The 19,220-nt window shown below is 42.7% G+C and overlaps 1 protein-coding gene across 1 annotated transcript; it reads right to left on the reverse strand.

Annotated features, from left to right (window-relative positions):
* Positions 1–5,306: 5,306 nt before the first annotated feature.
* On the reverse strand, positions 5,307–6,269 carry LOC103306683 (olfactory receptor 11A1-like). Its single transcript, XM_008175027.3, has one exon. The coding sequence runs from the start codon at positions 6,189–6,191 to the stop codon at positions 5,307–5,309; it is 885 nt and encodes a 294-aa protein (XP_008173249.3). The 5' UTR covers positions 6,192–6,269.
* Between the last annotated feature and the right edge of the window lie 12,951 nt (positions 6,270–19,220).

A 19,220-nucleotide genomic window follows, 5' to 3' on the forward strand; every position in this document is an offset into this window, starting at 1 on the left:
AAATGAAATTGTTAAGGAGGATCCTTGGAGTTATAAGGATGGGCCATGCTTGAAACAAACAAATTAGAGGAAGTGTGAAGGATTATAGAAAAACTAAGGGAATTCAGGCTTAGATGATTTGGGCGTGTGAAAGGTAAATTGGAAGAACAGATGGGAAACAGCCTGTTGAACTTAGAAGAGGAGGGTAATAGAATGATGACCCAAAACTAGATGGATGGATGTCCTACAAAGGGATCTGGTTAGCTGCAAAGTTTCAGAGGAACTTCTTCAAGACAGACTGGAATGGAGAAGAAGGACTTGAAGAGCTGACTCTGTTTAGGTGGGATGCAAGCTAGAAGAAGAAAAGCAGTAGTAACATGGATACAGGTTGTGGTGGTGGTGGAATAAGTCACAGAAGCAGTAGTAGTATAATTAGTAAATGGCTTAATCGTGTCCTCACCATGAGCTCAGCTCCTGGATTAGACCAAGAGGGCGATTCTGACTGATCCAGTGCTTCTCTGGTAAGGGGCTATGCCTGATCTCTTCTGGGCCCATACCATCCTCCTGTATCCAGTGTAGGAGTGTACAGGGGTGCTCTGCACCCTTTCCATTCTCAGGGTTGGAGCAGTGGTCTGAATGCTTGCTGTAGGTGCCTGGCTGGAGCTAACTATTCACCACATTTGGAATTGGGAAGGTCTTTCCTCCAGGTCAGATTTGCAGGGACCTCATGGGATTTCAGCTTTCTCTTCAGTGTGGAGTGTGGATCACCTGCTAGGATCAAATGGTCACATCCCAGCTGATCAATTCCCTGCCATGGCAGGGACCTCAACCACTCATAACACCTAAGTCTATTTACCCCTTCACATAACACAAGAACAAGGGGTCACCCAATGAAATTAAGAGGCAGGACGTTTAAAACAAAAAAAAAAGGAAGTATTTTTTCACATAACATACAGTCAACCCATGGAACTCATTGTCAGGGGACCTTGTCAGGCCAAAATATAACTGGGTTCAAAAAAGATTTAGATAAGTTTATGGAGGACGGGTCTATCAACAGCTTTTAGCCAAAACAGTCAGGGACTTAACTTCGTGATTTAGGTGTCCCTAAACCTCCAACTGCCAGGAACTGGGACTGGATGACAGGTGATGGATCATTCACTAATTGCCCTGTTCTGTTCATTCCCTCTGAAGAACCTGGCATTGGCCACTGTCAGAAGACAGGACACTGGACTAGATTGAACAATGATCTGATCTAGCATGGCAGTTCTTATGTTCCTGTTCTGTGCCTGTGGCATACAACAGCTTAGTCTTCTGAGGGCTGAAATACCTTTAGTTTAACTGAAATCATTGGGCTTAGTATGTGAGTGGAATGTAATGGCCTGTGATGAACAGAAGGGCAGAATGGATGAGATAATGGTCCCTTCTGGCCTAAACCTTTATGAAACTATAGAAACTTTTGCCCCCTTTAGTACCACTAAATAACTCCTGCTGTGAGTTGGCCAAGTAAATGTAGTAGTAGCAACAAGAATAGTAATGGGTAGTAAGATAATGTCTATGTTTGACTGCTCCTACTTCATTTACATCTGCAGAACTTCATACCCTGTGTTCAAAGTCAAATATTTGAATATTAACCAGGTAACCCTATCACACTCCTCTTACAAACTTTGACCATCCGTAACTCATGCTATATGCCTATTAAACCCCTTGGCAGGAAGAAAACATGAAGGAATCTCAAGCTTCCTCTTTTGTAATGCAACCTATTTGTTGTGTGGTGATGTAACATACACTATCCTTTCAGACCACTGATGGTTAGCAAGGTGTCTTTGTCCAGTTCTGATGGGGACTTGGATTTACACTGAGGTCTCTGATACATGGTGGTATATTTGGATCCTTGGTCTCTCAATACCAAGTCCATTTTAGAAGACTATAGTGAAAGAAAAATGTAGTTTTATTGATGTGTCTAAGATACAAGAGGTTTGTATCTATGAAACAACAAAGGAATAGGGGAGAGGGAATATTTTATTTTATTTTAAAGAGAGAGAGAGGAATCTAGAGTAGATTATGATGATGAGAAACAGACTGTTAGATATGTCGATAGATCGATAGCTGAATGTGTAGAGGGATAGATTGATAGATTGATAGGACTTTTCTTTTTGCGGATACAGACTAACACGACTGCTACTCTGAAACCATTCTTTACTGTGTTATTACTATTATGCAAGTCAATTTACAGTAGAAGAAAAGAGAGCTTTCCTGATGCAAAGACATACTGAGACACATTTTTTTCCCCAATTAAGTTTGACCATAATTTTGATTACCTATTCTGTTCATTCCCTCTATGGCAACTGGCAATTGGCCACTGTCAGAAGACAGGATACTGGGCTAGATGGACCTTTGTTCTGATCCAGTATGGCCATTCATATGTTCTTATTATTAGGGCCCCAACAAATTCATGGCCATGAAAAACGCAACATGGATTGTGAAATCTGGTATCCCCCCATGAAATGTGGTCTTCTGTGTGTTTTTATGCTATACTATACAGATTTCACAGGGGATACCAGCTTTTCTCAAATTGGGGGTCCTGACCCAAAAGGGAATTGCAATAGGTTGCAAGGTTATTTTAGGGGGGGTGCGGTATTGCCACCCTTACTTCTGCACTGCCTTCAGAGCCCAGTGGGCAGAGAGCAGCAGCTTTTGGCCAGGCACCCAGATATGAAGGTAGCACACCACCACCACCAGCACAGAAGTAACGGTGGTAATACTTTACCATGCCATCCTTACTTCTGTGCTGGTGGTGGCTCTGTCTTCAGAGCTGGGCTCCCAGCCAGCAGCCACTGCTCTCCAGCTGCCCAGCTCTGAAGGTAGCTCTGCTGTCAGCAGCAGTGCAGAAGTAAGGGTAGCAGTACCAGAACCCCCTCTATAATAACCTTGTGACCACCCCAAAACTTCTTTTTGGGTCAGGACCCCTCCAATTACAACACCGTGAAATTTCATGTTGAAATAGCTGAAATCATGAAATTTACGATTTTTAAAATCCTGTGACCATTAAATTGACCAAAACGGATTATGAATTTGGTAGGGCCCTACTTATGACCAATAAGAGAAAAAAATTGTTTTAGGAAAAAATTCAAAATGGCAAGAATCTGCACATTTCCAAAGGTTTAAAAGAGTTTATTTCAATAGTTTTTTCTAGAGTTTTTTAACATAATTTTCTTCTCGATGTTTTTTAAACAATATTGAATGACTGTTGAACTTTTGTCATTTACAAAATACCACATAAATGAAACATTTTGATAACCCTTTAAATGGTATTTTCTCTTAAAAATGATAAAAAATGTCATGATATTTTTGTAGAGAATGAATATTTTTGAAAACCGTGACCGTATTTTAGGGGTTATTTTCATTTCAAAGACGGACATTTTTGAAGAGAAATATTAAATATTTATTATTATTATTATCATTAGTGCTAAAATATTACATATCCATGAATACAAATATTCACATAACATAGCTACATAACATTTAATTTCATTATATTTTTAAGGACCTGTTTTCTATCTATACATATACACACACGTATGTGTAGATAGATAGATATCATTATATAACTACACATACCAGTGCACACATTTTGGAATTGGCATTATTTATGTTCCTGTTTTGTTTATTTCACTGATGTGCAAAATTTCAGTGTCAGAAGATCAATCAGACACTTTTTATCTCTTCACTTATACTCTATTCCCACTTCTTCTGTGCCCCCTCCCCACCCCAGGACTTCCTGTATAATTTCAAATACCTCAGAAACTTGAAACAACCATCATATTTTCATTTAAAATCAACTTCTCACAAAAAATATTTTAATTTCCCATCACCCTATTCAAAATTACAGTGGCCCAGGGAGTGTTATGTCATGAAATCTTGAACTAAAATGGAGATGATCAAAAAATTTTGAGAAGAATGTTTGTCCAGTGAAAAACAGCTTTTCTTGAAAATTCAGCTTTCCATGAGAAGCTGTCCGCAACTTTAAAACGTTTCCATTTTCCACAAAAGTTTCAGTGACATTTTAATCTATATATTACTGTTGAATCAGCATTGCACAATTATATTTGATAGATAGATAGATAGATAGATCTTTTCAAAAAATGGAAAATTGGAGTTTTGGCTAAAACTACATTTTTCACAGAAAATTAAATTTTCATCAGAAAAAAAATTGGTTTAGGTCTGAAACATTTTCACTTCTCAGTAGTTTTTTTTTTTTTTTGCCCTTTAAAAAAAAATTAAAGTCAAAATTTACTGGTGCTAATTTTCCATATTGGGAAAAAAATCAACCAGCTTTGTCAGACAGATAGATACATTGATTAAATGGCTAATCTTGCACACAATGTCTCAAAAGATCCAATGAATGGACGCTTAGGCTAGTGAAATTCAAACTGTAAATAAGTAATATATCTTCAACAATGAGATTAAGTAAGAATTGGAACTACTTATCCAGGGATTTGATGGCTTTCCATCACCTAAAGTCTTTAAAGCAAGACTGAATGTAGGAAGTACTGAGAGAAATTATATTCCATATAGTAGGAGGACTAGATGATCATAATGGCCCCATTTGCCCTTAAAATCAATAGAAAGATAGATAATTCTTCATTGTATTAGAACTGACCTGCAAGGTAAATTGTTAAAGGAAAAGAGTGATTTCCTGACCCAAAGACATAGTGAGAACAAGGTTTTCTTGCCTGATGAATTTGCACCATTTAGAGAAAATGTGTTAAGACAAAATAAAAAAATCAGGAATATTTTCATTTCAAGGGGTTAAAAACAAGTTTATTTCAATAGTTTTTGTAGAATTTTTTCAATCCATTTTTTTTTCATTTTGTTGAACATATTGAAATGGCTATTATTTTTTTATTTACTAAACAGTGGATAACAAACATTTTAAGAATCCTTTAAATGTGATTTTCTTTGAAAAAATATTAAAAATGTCATGATATTTTTTTGCAGAAAATGATTTTTTTATTACTTTCATAGGAAAAAACACATATAACTAAGGACCACACACATGAACTATAATTTACCAGAGGGGTGGGTGTTAAAGGATGGGGCACAGTATGCTAAGCTCTGATGGGGCAGGGATGGTGTCCCTAGCCTCTGTTTGACAGAAGCTGGGAATGGGCGACACAACAGGTGGATCACTTAATGATTACCTGTTCTGTTCATTCCCTTTGGGGCACCTGGCATTGGCCACTGTCAGAAGACAGGATACTGGGTTAGATGGACCTTGGGTCTGACCCAGTATGGCTGTTCTTATGTACCTCTATTTCATGCTAACCTTAGCAAATTGAGTTTGCCTTTACTGATTTTTGTGGGAAAGGCACATATTTCACAAGAGCTTTCCTCAGGGCTCTGTTCACCTCCTTGTTTCTCAGGCTGTAGATGAGGGGGTTGACCATGGGAGTCAGGACTGTGTAGAAGACAGAGAACATTTTGTTCAGGTTTTCCACTGTAGCACTATCTGGTAGCATGTAGACAATCATTAGGGTCCCATAGAAAATTGTCACCACAATGAGGTGAGAGGAGCAGGTGGAAAAGGCCTTTTGCCTCCCCATGGTGGAAGGGATTCTCAGGATGGAGGCAATAATAGAAATGTAGGATGTCACAGTTAATAGGAATGCGGGAAGGGTGAAGATGGAGGAAAGTATGAAGGTCACGAGTTCCATCCAGCTGGTGTCACTGCAGGAGAGTTTGATCAAAGGGGTGAAATCACAGAAGAAATGATTAATTTCATTTGGTCCGCAGAAAGTGAACTGTGCTAACAAAGATGTCGTGACAGTACTAGCCAGGAAGCCACTAATCCAAGACAAAGATGCCATCTGGAGGCACAAGCTGCCATTCATCTGCATTGCATAGTGCAGAGGTTTACATATTGCTAAGTACCGATCATAAGACATCACTGCTAGGAGAGCACATTCTACAGCTGCCAGGGAGCTGAACCAGTTAAATTGTATGATGCAGCCACTAACAGAAATGGTTCTGTCCCCTGTCAGGAGACTGGCCAGCATCCTGGGCAGGATGGTGGAGGTGTAGCAGATCTCCAAGCAGGACAGGTTCCCCAGGAAGAAGTACATGGGGGTGTGCAGGTGTTGATCAGCCACAATTAGAACAATGATGAGAATGTTCCCAGCCATGGTCATGAAGTAGATCACTAGGAACAGCATGAAAAGAAGAATCTGTAGTTCAGGGAGATCCCCAAATCCTAGCAGGATGAATTTTGTGACGGATGTTTGATTTCCATCTTCTGCATGGACCTGGAAGTGAAGCTGGGGGAAGAAAAGAAACTTTATAGTGCTTTGTATGCTTAGTACTAACTAGTATTGCAAGGAGATCAGTTTTATACAAAATTTGTTTACACATGTTCCAACTTTTATGTCTCATAGAATATGAGGACTGGAAAGGACCTCAGAAGGTCATCTAGTCAACCCCCTACCCAAATCAGGACCAACCCCCAGGCAGATTTTTGCCCCAGATCCCTAAATGGCCCCCTCAAGAATTGAACTCACAACCCTGGGTTGAGGAGGCTGCTGCTTAAACCCCTGAGCTATCCCTGCCCTCCGCCTAATTGAGCCCTCCCTGCTTTTTTTTCTTTTTTCTTGTGGAGTTTTCACTCAGATCTCTCCTAATGGCAATCATATGATGGGTCCGTGTCTCTACAAAAACCTTTACTGGCTTTATTGGTAACTCTATTACATTGAAAATGCATGTCCACCTTTTTGTCCTTTGATAAGGAACTCAGACAGCACAGCAATGATCATGTGAGAGAGAGAGAGAGAGAGATTTGCTTGAATCAAAGAATGGAAAGTCAGACAGACATAGATTGAGATTGATGGACAGAAGAATGGATAGGTAGACTGACAGAGAGAGACAGAGTGACACACACTCAAGAATGAATGAGCAGAGAGTAATTGTTGGAAGTGAAGTATAGAGAGGCAAATGAACATAGATAGATATCTTTCAAATTATTACAGCTTTCCAGGTTTTGCCCTCCGATTCAGTACGTGTTCATATTGGCTTTCCCTCTCTGAATTAGCTGCATCTTCCCAGGCTGAATTTAGTTTCCTCCTTTTCTACCCAGCTTTCTAACTTCTGACTCTTTCTTCATCCTGACTTCAAACATTCAATGGAATTTAGTTCCAAACCAATGTTTAATAATCAATGAATGGAGGAAGACATTCCTCTGAAACTCCTTCTACTTTCCCTCTGGCTAATACTGACTCTAAATCAATCCAGTGTGTTATATATACATCTGCTACTCCCTGGTGAAGGAAATGTCTAAAACAGAGTATGTCTTCTCTCTGTCTAAAGCATAATAACCCCAATTCAAGAAGATACTCAACTTGCACTTAGTGTTTAGCACAGGAACAGTCTGATTAACTTACATGGGATTGCTCACAAGCTTAAAGTTATGCATATGTTTAGGTACCTTCCTGAATCAGAATCTATAGTGTTTTTCAACTTAGAGGGGCAAATGTTGCAGTAGAAACAAAGGATTCAGCAAGATGATCTATCAAATCTTTTATCTCCCCTAAAGTGGATAGAAAACTGTGGAATTACTTACAAAGGGATGTGATATAGTCTCTGTCACTTAAAGTTATAAAAGTCATGACTGAATATGTTTCTTAAAGGTATGCCCTAATTTCAACCAGCAGTTATTATTCTATGCAAGAATCACTGGCTGAAATTATCTTGCTTGTATTATGCAGGAGGTCAGACTAGATGACCATAATGGTTCTTTCTGCCCTTAAATTCCATAAATCTGTAAATTGGTTTACCTTTAAGGAGGAGGTATTAGCAGCCAAAACCTCTGATGTGAACTCTTCACTCTTAGTATTGACACCAGGATATAGGTTTTGCCATCTATCTTCCATCCTCATCATCATCATTGTGATGGATGGGTGCCGGCTTCCTCCGGGGCTGGAGGAGCACACATGGAGTCGGCGCCTATGTTCAGGTGAGATCTTTCAATAAGATACCGAGCTGCATTCATTTTGCCTTCTATCCATCTATTGAATGTCAGCATCTCTCCTAATTCCTTATTTATTCTTTGTGGAAGAAGGGGAAACCTCCCTTGACATTTTAGCTGATGGTGGCAATGACAACAGCAGGGGTCCCATGTGGGATTTGAACACCGTCCTCCCTTTCGTTCTTTTGAAAAAATCAGCCATTTTATTTATTGTTAGATATAGAGATGGTCAAGACTCTTTTTTTAACACTTTTGTTTTCCACTGGAAAATGCCAGTTTATCAGCACTGACACTGTTCTTTCAGAAGAGAAAGTTTTGACACATTTTCTTGTGTTCGGAATCCAAAATGATTGACCTTGTCCAAACACCTTGTCTCAACATTTTCTAAATGAAAATCTTCTAATTATTTTTGCATCCACATTTGCATTTTTGCATTTCATGTTGAAATTTATTTTAGCTTCTAGTAAAAAATAAAAAAGGTCAAAATTGAAATGAAACATTTTGAAATTATGGGAGCAATGCATGTCAGCTGACCCAATCCCAGTTTTGTGGGGGGGGAGGGTTATCTGTTCACAACATTCAGGTTGAGTTTTTCAGAGTTGCACAAGGGATTTAGATGCCTCATTTCCATTAGAAGGAAGGGGAATGGACATCCCATCCTTTAAAGGGCTTTGAATGTCTCATACTACCCATGTCCACTGATCAAAGGCAAAGTATTGTTATGTCAGTTTGTTTTTTACATTTCTGTTATTATTGGTTTAATGCCAAGAGATCTCAACTGAGACCAGGCCCCATTGTGCTATGACCTGTGCATGCACATAGTAAGAAATAGACCCTGCCATGCTGAGAGCACAATCTAAATGGATTAAAGGTGGGAGTAGAAACTGAGGCACATAGCAGGGAAGTGACATTGCTAGAAGTCAGTGGTAGCACTAGAAAAGGAACCCAGGTTTTCTGACTCCTTGTCCCAGGCTCTATGAAGTGTGCACAGCATTACTTCCACAAACTTTTGGCATTATCGAGTTATTTAAAGGCTCATATTTTCAAAGTTTCCCGGGAGATACGAACATACAGTGGGTGTCTCTAAAAATCCCAGCTAAAATCTGTATATTTAAACCCCCAGGAAACTCAGTATTTGTGACTTTATTCAGTCATAGGAAGGTGGAAACTCAGACTGACCAAAATCACAAACACTTTTAGAGCTCATGTAGTGAATTTGTGGATCTCAATTTAAATGTCAAGGTGCTCTTAAGTTCTCATCATCATCATCATCATCATCATCATCATCATCATCATCTTCTATATTTATCTCTGCAGAGATTCTTTATAGCCTATGGACTCAGGCTTACAAACACTTTCAATACACTATGTACCTGAGAAAAGTTACTCATATGTATAAGTGTTGGTATGACCCACTCATGATTGTATGTTACCAGCCCCTGTCCCTAACCCCCAAGCCCCATGCTGATCCATAGGGGATATGACTTTTACAGCCAACACTTACAAAGGTTTGGCTTTTTATCTCATTCTGTACTGGTTCATATATTTAGCCCTCAAAACCCCCTGTTCAATTCTGGATGTGCAAGCCACAAGGGTGGTTGGAATATTTAGGACCAGGTCTCTACTAACATATATTAAGGCAGCAATCCTAAAAGTACAATGCAAACCTTTGATACTTAAAGGTTGAGGTTTTCCAAGCTGCCTAGGAGAATGGGCCCCCGATTCCTATTAGATTTAATGGGATTTGAGTATCCATATCACCAAGGCACTTTTGAAAATCTCAGCTAAAATCTCTAAATTTAAAATGGCATGAAACTCAGCATATATAATTTTATCAAGCCATATTGACATGCAAAATTCTGCTTTGAGCAGGAGGTTGTACTAGATGACCTCCTGAGGTCTCTTCCAGCCCTAATCTTCTATGAATCTATGAATGGGGCTGTATTGAAACACATGTTCATATAAATCCAATTCATCAAGCAATCTAAATCAGCCTGAATAACTGATGTCATTATTATTTGCCACTATCATCATGCCATTATCATCATGGTTTTTTGGCAGCACCAAGCGCAGGCACCCACAAGACCCCACTAGACATACATCTATTAAATGATTTACCATTTACAATTACTTTTTACAGTTAGCCAGTGTTAGAGGGCTTTCCCTTCACCCTCTACTGTGGTTCTTATCCTGCAGACAGAAAGCAGAAGACCAGAAGTCTGAAGTGTAGACAATGTGATGTTTATTGGGGTTAGTTTCCAGCAAACGTGTTCCATAACTCTTACACCTCAGAGCCTGAAAAATGCTACTTTAAGCGAAATGATGTTAAGTGAATCCAATTTCCCCATAAGAATTAATGTAAATAGCAGTGGGTTAGGTTCCAGGGAAATTGTTTTCACCAGACAAAAGACTATATCTATATATATACACACATATATACACAGTAGAAGTTTTAAACAAACAATTTAATACTGTACACAGCAATGATGATTGTGAAGCTTGGTTGTGGTGGTGAAGTCAGAGGGTGGATGAACTAGCACTCAGCTGAGCCCTCAAGGCAGGGCCGGCTTTAGGAAGTGCAGGGCCCAATTCGAACATTTTCGGCGGGCCCCAGCAGGGATGACTAAAAAAAAAAAAATGTAAAAAAAAAAAAAAAGCCTTTCACTTCTTCCATGTATTATTTACTTCCCATGACTATATAAATAATAAAATTATATATTATGTACATTGCATCATATATGCTGTTGATCTGATATTAATGACCGCCGTTTCACATGTGTGCACATGTGTGGGTCCTAGCTGCTCCCTGCCCCCCTCATTGAAGCAGGTATGCAGGGTTACTGCCCTGGGAACTGCAGGGCACAAGTGGACATGGGGCTGGCTGGAGGCAGGGCAGGGGCTGACTGGAGGCAGGGTCTGGCTGCAGGCAGGGCAAGGGGTGCGGGGCTGGCTGGAGACAGGGGTGTGTGGGGTGGGCTGGCTTCAGGCAGGGCCGCAGGGGGGTGCGGCAGCGGTTGACAGGGCTGGAGACAGAGGAGTGCGGGACTGGCTGGCTTCAGGCAGGGGGATGCAGCAGGGGTTGGCTGGAGACAGAGCAGGGGGTGCAGGGCTGGCTGCAGGCAGGGTAGGGAGTGCGGGACTGGTGCGGGCAGGGCAGGGGGTGCAGGGCTGGTGCTGGCAGGGGTGTGTGTGGGGCTGGCTGGCTTCAGGCAGGGCCACAGGGGGGTGAGTCGGGTTGCTGGAGACAGGGCAGGGGGTGCGGCAGAGGCTGGCTGTGGGCAGGGGGTGCAGGGCTGGTGTGGGTAGGGGGTGCAGGGCAGGGGCTGGCCATGGGCAGGGCGGGGGGCAGGGCTGCTGCGGGCAGGACAGGGGGTGCATAACTGGTGCGGGCATGGGGTACGGCAGGGAGTGGCTGCAGGCAGGGGGTGCAGCAGAGGCAGCTGGAGCCCCGGCCCTTTAAATAGCCCCCAAGCCCCCCGCTATCCCAGGGCTCTGGAGGCTATTTAAAGGGCTCAGGCTCCGGCTGCTTCTACCGCCCTGGCCCTTTAAATAGCCGCGGGAGCCCTGGGGAAGTGGTGGGGCTCCGGCGGCTATTTAAAGGACCTGGGTGGCAGAGGCAGCTGGAGCCCCAGACCTTTAAATAGCTCCCAGAGCCCCCCGCTATCCCAGGGCTCTGGGGGCTATTTAAAGGGCCCGGATCTCCAGCCAGGAGAGCAGGGCTGCGGAGCAGGACTTGCTGTACTCCGGCCAGGGCCGCGGGGCTTGCCGCGCTCCAGCCGGAGCTCTGGCCGGGAGAGCGGGGCCGTGGGGAGCGGGGCCGCTGGAAAAAAAAACAATAAAAAAATTTAAAGGGCACCTAAGGCGCGGGGCCCTCTTAAGCGTAAGGCCCGATTCCTGGGAATCGAGTGAATCGGCCTAAAGCCGGCCCTGCCTCAAGGGTTAACACATTGCTGTTAATGTAGCCTCACACTCTACAAGGCATCACAAATGGAGGGAGGGGAGACAGCATGGCAGACAGAGACAGAGACACACACTGTGTGTGTGAGAGAGAGATGCACATTGCCCCTTTAAGGACACTGACCGCACTCTAAGTACATTGCCTTTTTAAGTAGATCAGCAAGTTGAAACAGCAGCTGCTGCCCACAAGCTCACTCTCTCCTGACCACTGTCATGTCCCCCCCTCCCCGCTTCATACAGGAGGGGAGGCAGGAGCAGGGGGAGGGGCACACCCTGACATTAGCACCCCTCTTCTCACCCCCGCTTGCTCAGCAAGCAGGCGGCTCCAGGGAGCAGCTCCAATGCAGAGGGAAAATCAGCTGGCAAACACAGTGTCTGTATCTTCTCTCTTGTTGCACCTCTCAATCCTATTTTTTTTTCTTTCTAGCAAGTTTTGTGTTCTCTTGAGCTAATCCCACTGAGTGACTTTCTGAATCATTACCCAAGAGGGATAACAGATGAAAGATGCATGAGATAAGCTTCTGCTTTGAAAGAATGGCAGATCAGATGGGAAATTTGGAGAACCAAACAATCAGTCAGCTGGTATAAATGACCCCAATGTACCCATGCCGATGGGGGCTACCTGACTAACTGGATCTCAGTATGGTGGTGCTGGCTATGACACCATAGTTGAAGATACACTGGATTTCCTTTTGGCAGTGGAAAGAATGGTGAACACCTACTTTTCTTGTACTAATTAAAGAAATTAACCATTCTGGTTGCTTGCAGTGACCAGGTGCTTTCCAGACATTCAAAAAGGGGTAGTATCTCCTCTGAGCATCTGCCAGTCAAAGGGCCTTGTGGTTGCGAAGACACATCTAAAACACATGAATGAATTGTAAGCAGAGCAGCAACATCTGTCTGAGTCTGCAGAGAGCGTGACATGACAGATCTGAGAGAGGGGAAATTGCCCCAAGTGTAATCAATGCAGCGATAGTGCCTGAATCTGCAGAGAGCCTGAAACTATAACTTGGAGAGAAGGAAAGTGCCCTGTTCATCTCAATGGGGTGTTACTCTGAAACATACTGCCAATCCCAACCCATCTGAAAACCCTCTGTGCACATGGATGGAGCTTTGCTGCTAATACCCGACCCTGGCTATGCTACAGGGAGGGGTGGGAATGTTGGCAGTAGCCCATAGATGTAGAGCTCTCCACATGCATAGATAGACAGTGATTGGACTGAATCGTCCCTCCCATGAGAAAAACCCCAGCCCAGCGGAAGACAGGGATTAGATGTGTCAGGGAGCAGAGGGTCTCAGCCTGACCAAGGATGAGCTCTGGTGGTGCCCCCATGAAGTCACCTCTAGAGGTCTGATTTAACAATGTAATGTCCTGCTATTGACCCAGAGGTAACTAGTGAGTCACTCAAGTCATAAGGGCTTATGCAGTCCTATTGAAGGACAATGCTTGGTCCTCACTGTTAGCCATGGTTTCTGCTGTATGCAGCCATAACCATAGCACCAAGTGCTGAGCTGGCCTCTTGCTGATTCCTCAATAATAGCTATACGCTTTGCCCACAGGGCAGAAATCTCACCCAACACAGTTTGTGTCTGGGGGAGATTCCCAGAGACACCAGTGGGGCTAGATAACCAACACACATTGACTTTCAGCAGGACCTGACTTCTTACCTCCCTTAAGCTCTTCTGAAAACCCCAGCCTCCATGTTAACTCTGGGCTCCACAGCCTAAACCAGTGAACCTTGCTAGCCAGACCAGTGCTGGCAGATCCTCAGCTGATAGAAATAATCAGGGATCCGCTGAAGTCAGTGGGGTCATATCCCCAACTGGTGTGAATCAGATTAATATAACCATAAAATAAGACACAATTTGCTGGTAACTAGGGTGTCTAAACCTTGGAGGATTGTAGCAGGGAGGTAGGGTGATGGACATACTATTGCTTGGAGGCTTGAAGGAAAGATTAGATTTAAAAAAAAATAGAATGGAGAAATTCCGTGGACTATGCATGCAGGGGTCAGACTGGCTGGCTGTGGTGATCTCTTCTGGCCTTGAGATTTATTATAGCCTGGCTGAAGGGCGACCAGTCAGCCTATGGTAAGAAGCATCTAAGTTTGTGAGGGCATTGAAAGTGTTAAGATCAGCTTAGAATGCATTTTGCTTTTATTTCATTTGACCAAATCCGACTTGTTATGTTTTGACTTATAATCACTTAAAATCTATCTTTTTAGTTAATACATTTGTTTGTTTATTCTACCTGAAGCAGCAGGGCCGCCCAGACGATTCAGGGGGCCTGGGGCAAAGCGAGGGAGCTGTGGCACTTGTACTCACCCAGCAGCGGTCCAGGTCTTCGGCAGCATTTCGGCAGCGGGGGACCCTTCAGTCGCTCCGCGTCTTTGGCAGCTCTGAAGGGCCCCCCACCGCCGAAATGTCACCGAAGACCCAGAGCAACTGAAGGACCCCCCGCCACCGAAATGCCGCTGAAGACCCGGACTGCTGCCAGGCCAGGGCCGAGGCTAATTTCCCCACTTGCCCCCCCTCTGGGCGGCCCTGTGAAGCAGTGCATTTGGTCTGAAGTGTGTCAGAGGTTCCCCTTAAGATAACATGCCTGGTACATATCAATTTCTTTGTTAAATTAACCAATTCATATAAGCTTGCAGCGTCCAGCAGGCGAAACTGGGCACTGCAAGATGAAGGTTCCTCGGGTTGTGTCTGGGACTGGAGATATTGGCTAGTAGCATTCGGTAGCACAATCCAAGAAGCAGCTTGCATGCGAGAAGCTGTGTGTGAACAGCCCAGGAGTAGGGATTCTCACAGCAGAGTAGGGTAAGGCTGGCTCCCAGAGTCAAGGATTGGAGTGACCTAGCAGATCACCAGTCCGGATAACACCAGAGGGGAACATCACAGTGCTGTACAGACATGTAGCTAGAGGTGAACCCTGACTCAAAGAGCTTACATTCTAACTAGACAAGACAGATGAAGGGTGGGAGGGGAAACCCAGAGAGTGCTAATGATCTGGACATGCTCACACAACAGGCCAGTGGCAGAGTCAGGAGTGGTACCCAAGTCCTTATCTACTAGAACATGTTGCCTTCAAGTGTGTATGGCTATGAAACTGCTCACTGTTAAGTCTATAGTTTCACCTTCAAATTTTTAAGGAGCCTCCCATTCAACAGTGAATATTCTGTGAAGCAGTCAATGCAAGCATATAATAGAGAGTGAGAGAAACACACTGTCCTTTCTCTCATGGACAGCTTTGTTCTTCCTTCCTTCATTTTTATTTTCCCTCAATCTAAAATCTGGCATTAGAAAATGTTCAGAGAAGGGCAACTAAAATGATTAGGGATTTGGAACAGGTCCCATATGAGGAGAGATTAAAGAGGCTAGGACTTTTCAGCTTGGAAAAGAGGAGACTAAGGGGGGATATGATACAGGTATATAAAAGTATGAGTGATGTGGAGAAAGTAAATAAGGAAAAGTTATTTACTTATTCCCATAATACAAGAACTAGGGATCACCAAATGAAATTAATAGGCAGCAGGTTTAAAACAAATAAGAGGAAGTTCTTCTTCACACAGCACACAGTCAACTTGTGGAACTCCTTACCTGAGGTGGTTGTGAAGGCTAGGACTATAACAGCGTTTAAAAGAGAACTGGATAAATTCATGGAGGTTAAGTCCGTTAATGGCTATTAGCCAGGATGGGTAAGGAATGGTGTCTCTAGCCTCTGTTTGTCAGAGGGTGAAGATGGATGGAAGGAGAGAGATCACTTGATCATTACCTATTAGGTTCACTCCCTCTGGGGCACCTGGCATTGGCCACTGTCGGTAGACAGGATACTGGGCTAGATGGACCTTTGGTCTGACCCAGTATGGCCGTTCTTATGTTCTTAAAATAAAAGTAAACTCAGCTGAAAATTACAGCTATGATACACCTCTCATTTACCCTGGTTTTAGAGCAGTGTGATTACACTGACTTCAGGAGAGCTATCCTGATTCACATTGTGACAGGTACTATTTTATACAGCAGTACAGCAGTGTGCCAGGCCAGTTACAAGAGAGAATAGCTATGAGGCAGGCTAGACCACCCATAAAGGGGGGGGGGGGGGCTTGTGAAGGGCTATGGCTGATAACTGAGTTGGCTATGGGTGCAAACTATGGCACTGGTTCTCCAGGTTGACTCCAGGGGCTGATCCCTGCTCCTACATGGAGACCTAATGGCTAGGGCTGGCTGGAAAATGAATTCCATATCATGACAAATGTTGAGGTTTCTAAATTTGTTTTTTCTCCACATCAATATGAAAATAAGGCGATTCAAACTTTTTTGGAAAAAATTACAAAATGGGGAATGTGTTTTTCCCCGGGCCCAAATAGCTAAAAGCACAGTGATGAGGGGCACTCATCTGGAATGTAGGAAACTCAGGTTCAAGTCCTTGCACTGCATGAGTTGGAGCAGGGACTTACCCAAGTTAGTGTCCCAGCCACTAGGGCTCAAAATGCTTTACAAAGGAGCCAGCATCATTATCCCAATTTTACAGTTGGGGGAAAATGAGGTATGGGTGGGGAGTGGCTTGGCTAAAGCCATTGAGCAGGGCAGTGATGGGAATTGAACCCAGGTTGCCTGAGTTTCAGCACAGTGCTCCATCCACACTGCCTTGGAAAATCCCAGCCAAAGGCCTTTCAATAAGTCACACATAGGCGTGTAACCAGTGATGGGAGGCTCTGGGGGCTGTTTCTCTGATTAGATACCAGGGGATGTAGAGGAGAGTTTTCTGAGCGTCTTCTTCCCGCCTGGTGGAAACTGTCCAAACCCATCAGCATCACTGCAGTTGTCCCTACTTGCAGCAGTTCAGAATCTGTCCGGCTGTGTCTCACTAAGAGAATGAAGAGGGAAGGCTTTGTCTATGAACTGGAAGATAGGAACAGCCCTCAGCTGCTGATCTCTGCTGCTCAGGTGACTGGAACGGAACTTTCCACTGCTCTCGCTCTGTTTGGGAACTTTCTTAGGGATTAGTTTTGCGTTCTCTATGCCCTCAAAAATCACTAATGTAAAGGTGGGGAGACACTGGGTCATACCAGAGAGACTAGATAGATGAGTATATATGCAGATAGAGACACTAGATAAATGAGTATATAGGGAATGGAGAAGTCAGATAGATGAGTATATATGCAGAGAAATTGAGATATTAGATAGATGAGTATATATGTAGAGAGCGTAATGGAGAAACAAGTATATATATACATAGAGAGACATAGTGAGTGAGTATACACGTAATAGAGCCAAAGAGAGATGGATATATATATATATATATATATATATACTGGCAGATAAATGTGTACGGGGATATATAGATTGGAATGCCAAAACCTTTTGAAAATTCTTGTTTAGATTTTACTTAATCTTACTCAGGCAAAACTCTCATCAACTTCAAAGAGAATTTTTCCTTAAAAGAATGGAATAAAAAAAAATCTGGATTTGGCTCGGTTGCTTATAGGTTACATTCACAAATGAGTGAGTGAATTTTTATTCTTTTCCTCACTTTAATATGTTCTTGGGAACATCAGAGTTACAGACTCATGTTATTTAGTAGATTGTCAGAGCTCTAAAGATCTATACACTGTAAAATTTTTATTTTCAAGTACATTTCAGTAATTCATTTTTCTGTAGGTGAACTTTCTTCCTTCCCTCTTTTCTTGTTACAAATGTGACTATGATAAACCCTTTAGCGTATAATATGATATAATATATAAAACCACATATATATAAAAATAACCCCAATTCACATCATACAATACAGAGAGGGACTTACTGTCTAGTAGAAAATCAGCCCAAAACCTCTTTCCTACAGATTCCTGCAACATAAATGTATTGTCTGTGCTGTCACTAGAATAGGAATGGCATCATGATTTATTATTATCTTCCTTTATTTAGCTATACTATTTCTTCACTTATGTTATATTCATGCAAATAAAGACTCATCTTCTAATGCATATATATGTTTTCTATATAAACTTGGTCTTTAAGGCCAGGGTTTTCAAAGACAGCTTAAAGGATATATATGTACTCTCTTTTCAAGTCAACGGGAGCTGGGCACTTAATTCACGTAAGTGTTTTGAAAACCCCAGGTTAAATATGTTTGATTTGCTGAGCGTTTTCCTGATCTCAGTTGTACTAGTATAAAAATGATTGGGGTATAGAACGGCTTCCGTATGAGGAGAGATTAATAAGGTTGGAACTTTTCAGCTTGGAAAAGAGATGACTAAGGGGAGATATGATTGACATCTATAAAATCATGAATGGTATAGGGAAAGTAAATAAGGAAGTGTTATTTTCTCCTTCTCAGAACACAAGAACTAGGGGTCACCAAATGAAATTAATAGGCAGCAGGTTTAAAACAAATAAAAGGAAGTATTTCTTCACACAACACACAGTCAACCAGTGGAACTTTTTTCCAGAGGATGTTGTGAAGGCCAAGACTATAACAAGGTTAAAAAAAGAACCAGATAAATTCATGGAGGATAGGTCCATCAATGGCTATTAGCCAGGATGGGCAGGGATGGGGTCCCTAGCCTCTGTTTGCCAGAAGCTGGGAATGGGCGACAGGGGATGGATCACTTGATGATTACCTGTTCTGTTCATTCCCTCTGGGGCACCTGGCATTGGCCACTGTCAGAAGACAGGATACTGGGCTAGATGGACCTTTGGTGTGACCCAGGATGGTCATTCTTATGTTCTTATGTAAATCTGAAGTGATTCTTCTGATTTCAATGGATTTAAGGTTAAAGAAGGACGCCCAATTCCCATTGGAAACCAATGGGATTTTGTCTATGTATTTCACTTAAGTTCCTTTGCAAATCTCATATTTACTTCTTGTTTCTGTTCGTGTAATGAAGATGAGAATATAGCCCTCTATTTTATGTCAGGGGGGATTTGATAGCTGCTTTCAACTACCTGAAAGGGGGTTCAAAAGAGGATGGATCTAGACTGTTCTCAGTGGTACCTGATGACAGAACAAGTAGTAATGGTCTCATGTTGCAGTTGGGGAGGTTTAGGTTGGAGATTAGGAAAAACATTTTCACTAGGACTGTGGTGAAGCACTGGAATGGGTTACCTACGGAGGTGGTGGAATCTCCTTCCTTAGAGGTTTTTAAGGTCAGGCTTGACAAAGCCCTGGCTGGGATGATTTAGTTGGGAATTGGTCCTGCTTTGAGCAGGGGGTTGGACTAGATGACCTCCTAAGGTCCCTTCCAACCCTCATATTCTATGATTCTATGAG

This window comes from Chrysemys picta, chromosome 13, assembly GCF_011386835.1.
Source record: "Chrysemys picta bellii isolate R12L10 chromosome 13, ASM1138683v2, whole genome shotgun sequence".
In the NCBI taxonomy this organism is placed as follows: Eukaryota; Metazoa; Chordata; order Testudines; family Emydidae; genus Chrysemys; species Chrysemys picta.